The 4,830-nt window shown below is 41.3% G+C and overlaps 1 protein-coding gene across 6 annotated transcripts in view; it reads left to right on the top strand.

The window, feature by feature from the left end:
• The window catches only part of plch2a (phospholipase C, eta 2a), a 148,015-nt gene that overhangs the window by 97,888 nt on the left and 45,297 nt on the right, over positions 1-4,830 (top strand). For all 6 annotated transcript variants that reach the window (XM_005745862.1, XM_013914072.1, XM_013914073.1 and 3 more), the window contains exons 5-6: positions 1,525-1,695; positions 3,349-3,442. In XM_005745862.1, coding sequence (XP_005745919.1) covers positions 1,525-1,695; positions 3,349-3,442 — 265 coding nt within the window. The remainder of the gene's footprint in view (positions 1-1,524; positions 1,696-3,348; positions 3,443-4,830) is intronic.

The raw sequence follows: 4,830 nt of genomic DNA, 5'->3' as shown, positions 1-4,830 counted from the left end.
GTGCTCTGAACGGATAATTGGAGGTGAGCTTCCCTCCCTCCAAGACATCTACAGGAAGCGCTGCCTGAGGAAAGCGGGGAGAATCATCAAGGACTCCAGTCACCCCAGCCATAAACTGTTCAGACTACTTCCATCAGGAAGGAGGTTCTGCAGCATCCGGTCCCGTACCAGCAGACTGAGAGACAGCTTTTTCCATCAGGCCATCAGACTGCTGAACACTTCATAGACACCTCACCTTCACTGCTGGAACTTTAACATTATGCACTCCATACTGTACAGTAATGCCACTGTTTTGCACGTCTCAACTCTGTATATTTTTATATATTTTATTTTATTATTTTTTACTATTTAATTTGTAAAAATGTGTATACACACACACACACACACACACACACACACGCGTAGGAAAACATTTAGTATACACATCCAGAAATGCATACACTATTATATATTGTACATATGTTTATTAGTTTCAGGTTGGCCATTCTTGTATTTTGCTCGTTTGTGTTGTTGTGTTTGCACATCTCTGTTGCTTGTGGGGCTCGCACACAAGAATTTCACTCGCATGTGCTGTGCCAGTGTGCCTGCACATGTGATGTGACAATAAAAGTGGTTTGATTTGATTTGATTTGAAAACCATACATTTCACACCTGAGCCTCAACTCTCGCGGCCCGGTACCAAACGACTCACGAACCGGTACCGGTCCGAGGCCCAGGGGCTGGGGACCGCTGATCTATAGCGCCTTTGGGTCAGGGAAGGTGTTATTTTTAAAATAATAATAATAATAATAATAATAATAGTAATAATATTATCATTATTACAGGTTTTAATAATTGTATCATCGGTGGTGAGTTGGATCATTTGGAGATTAAAGATGCAGAGCTGGCTTGGCAGAGGCCCCAGTCCATAAGATGTTTAGCTCCCACTGCCAGCACAACTTTGATGGGACTCTAACGGAGGCTCGGTACATTGAGCCTGAACATATTATTTGGATAAAAGTCTTGAATTTACATCACTTAAGATATTTGGTACAAACTGATTTGAAAAATGTGGCAGCAACAACCCAGGCCTTGAGGCCCGGTGTCCTGCAGGTTTTAGATCTCACCCTTGGTCTACACACCTGAATCAAAGTATTAGTTCATTACCAGGCCTCTGGAGAACTTCAAGACACGTTGAAGAGGTCATTTAGCCATTTAAATCAGCTGTGTTGGCTCAAGGACACATCTAAAACCTGCAGGACACTGGTCCTCGAGGCCTGGAGTTGCCCACCCCTGCCATAGAAGCATGTGTATAAGTCTCTAATGTTGTGAGCCCAGTGTGCATGAAGCTGCTCTGCAGACAAAAGACAAAATCAGCTGTAAATATCACAATAATCAATTCTGATCTTTTATTATTATCTAGTAGGCAAACAAGGAAACTCTGTAGTCCTGCTTGAAGCACTATAAAGAGTATTAAGTATTGCAGTATTACAGTATTAAGACAGTTTTCTAACACTGGAAATTTGTCTCGTACCTGATGTGTAGGAGGCAGACACAGATGACACCCAGGGAACTCTGGGCTTTGAGGAGTTTTGTTCCTTCTACAAGATGATGTCGACCCGCAGGGATCTGTACCTCCTCATGCTTAGCTACAGCAACCACAAGGACCATCTCAACACTGATGACCTGGCCCGCTTCCTGGAGACTGAGCAAAAGGTACAAACTGGTTCTAATGGGACTCAAAGTTACTTTGCTTATTGAAGCGGCTCTTTTTTTTAAATTTGTTTTGTTTTGTTTTAAATTATTTCTCGTGGTGTTCTTTACTGTGAAAACCCACAATGCTACTGATCTGCAGACTTAGAAAATAGAGTTGCACCAGTCGGTTTACTGCTGATCAGAGCCAAACTAAGATGTTGCTGATTGTGCTTTAAATCCCATATCCTGCACTACAGCAGGTGGGCACATCTCTGTGAGTCTAGCTACAAATTATCACCTCAAACGTCTACACACAATACACATTAATGACAAAGTGAGAAAAGTTTGCTTGAAATTATTGAAGATGTATTAAAATAAAAAGCAACAGTAAAGTGTGTACATAAGTATTCACAGCCTTTGCCATAACAGTCAAGACTGAGCTCAGGTTCATCCTGTTTCCACTGATCATCAGTCGGATGTTTCTAGAACGTGATTGGAGTCCAGCTGTAGTAATTTCAGTTAATCGAACACGATTTGGAAAAGGCCCACACCTCAAACCTGATGGAGCTGTTTTTCTTAGCTTTGACGTTATGGGTTGTTGTGCATAGAATTTCCGTCGATGCAGACTCCAAACGTAAAGGTCCCGACCAGATGGTGGAGTCGAATTCAAGACTTCCTTGCTGTGAGGCAACATTGCTTACCACTGTTACACCATGTACAACAGGAGTCTTGTACTTCAGTCCTCGAGAGCCGCTGTCCTGAAACTTTTCCATGTGTCCCTGTTGCAACACACCTACAATTAGTATGTCATTAGCAAGACTCTAGAACTTGACTGCATGCTGAGGAGGCAATTCAGCCATTTGATTCATGTTACAGCAGCTCATGAGGGAATGAATGTTAGGGGTTGAACCAAGTTCTATAGTTCCAGTTCTATACTCTTGCTAATGAGCTACTAATTGTATTCAGGTGTGCGCAACAGGGACACATGGAAAGGTTTCAGGACAGCGGCCCTCGAGGACTGGAGTTTAAGAGACCCGTGATCTAACAACATGGAGTCAGTTATCTTTCAGTGCAGCTGCCTGATAGTCTGAGAGAGTTCTTTTTTTATTTTTTTATTTTATTACACATCAACTTGAGCCAGCTGTGACCTGATTTGGGGCTATATAGATAACATTTGATTGGAGTGGAATAAACTGAAATGAAAGTAAGTGCATTCTGCATTTGTTCTAACTCTTTTTCTGTTGACATTTTTATTTTTATATGAAATGACATAAAAAAGCTGAACACAGCAATACCACAGCTAGTGTTTCTGAGCTGTGATTACAGGACAACATACAGAGGAAAACAGAATTATTAGTTCCTCTATGAACATATATACACACAAAAATGCTTGATGTCCTATTTAATGTAAGATTTTTCTTTACTTGTTGTTGTTTCCAATTTCCAATTTTTTCAGTTCAACTTTGTCTTATTTTTGGACTTTTGTTTAAAGACACCTTTAACACGCTAACAGTGTCAAGACATTGTAAAAATGTCAGGTCGAAATCTGATTGACCAATGAGGACAGGTGCCAAACAGCTGATTCCTGAAGCCAAGATGAAAATAAAAATGTGCAGCCAGATCACCAGTTGGATCAAAGAGGTATTTGTGACATGAATTTTTTACATTTTATAGATGGCCAAGGTGAGTAAAGACCACTGCCTGGACATCATCCGCAAATTTGAGCCGTGCTCTGAGAACCAAAAGCAAGATGTTTTGGGAATTGATGGTAAGTTCCTCTTGAATTTTTGAATACTCTTAGTTTTCTTCTAGTAAATGGCTTCCCTGTTGCATTATACTGCTTTTTGAAGTGCAGTCTTATAGTGAAGAACCAGGCTGTGGTTGATGTGTTAAAGACTTTCATCTTCAGATTCTAGCAGCTTCTTTTCATTCAGTGCTTACATCGCTTCTGGTTTTAGGCAGTGATGGGAATAATGGCGTTACAAGTAACGGCATTACTTTTTTCAGTAACGAGTAATCTAACTAATTACTATTTCTATCGTTACAATGCCTGTTACGTCCCCACGAAGGGGTCTAGGGGTGTGAGTGTGGGGACCAGTAACAAATGGGTCTATAAATAGAATGAAAAGAAAAACAGACAGAGGTGTTCTATAATAATATCGTTTTATTACAAACAATATGGCTTTATTACAAATAACCTTGACTTAAAGAGCCGGCAACACCGGCTTTAACAAATAAGGGAGGCACTTCCCACACTTCTTCCTTAACTCCTCACCAAGGGGAGACACTTCTGGGGCCCACAAGCCCGCCTACTCACTACTCGCAAGGAGGCTGTCTGTCCAAAACCTAGCGGAAAAACGTGTAGAGCCACAGAGGGAAAAAACCACCTCACTCACAGTTCATCCCCAGCTTATATAACCTCAGAGGCAGTGATGGAAATAACGCCGTTACTTGTAACGCCCCTTGTAACGCCGTTCCTTTTTTCAGTAACGAGTAATCTAACTATTACTATTTCTATCGTTACAATCCCGTTACCGTTACTAACAAGAAAATGCGGTGCGGTCGCGTTACTATTTTTTAACAAGCAGACATCGAAGCTGTCTTCAGCTTATCGCATCTTATATCAGTTGCACGGAAGTAGCTGTCTATGTAAGTAATCTGGGCACTACAGCTTTAAGTAGCTGCGCGCGCTCCCGCGGGCGGTATTCACTTTCTGGCCGACGATCACTTTTTGACACAACACCTGGAGCTAAGGGGGCAAAACAATCGCATGGGTGCTGCTGTTTGACTGAGGAACAATAAAGTAGTCGTGGTAAGCCAATTACACGACCATTTCAAGATGACAAAGCAACAAGGTGATATATACCAGTTTTTAAGTTGTGTTGATAGGCTACGTAAAACCAGAGTCATGCTAAACAATATACGTGTGTTTTTCCTCAATAGTTTCATCACGTTTACTGTCTAAGGACAGCGCTAGCAAGCACTCTCTGCTTATGACCAAAAAATTAAAAAAACAAACCAAAAAACAGCCCTTTCGTGTTGGTGGAAAAATGCCCCATGTTGACCAGTCAAAAATGATATGGTAACATGACATTTGGTTGTTGGTAGAGAGAGAGAGAGAGAGAGAGAGAGAGAGAGAGAGAGAGAGAGAGAGAG

Source organism: Pundamilia nyererei, unplaced genomic scaffold, assembly GCF_000239375.1.
Source record: "Pundamilia nyererei isolate P.nyererei 1_Seehausen unplaced genomic scaffold, PunNye1.0 scaffold00169, whole genome shotgun sequence".
NCBI lineage: Eukaryota > Metazoa > Chordata > Actinopteri > Cichliformes > Cichlidae > Pundamilia > Pundamilia nyererei.
The sequence above is the reverse complement of the archived record's forward strand: the minus strand, read 5'-3'. Positions and strand labels throughout refer to the sequence as shown.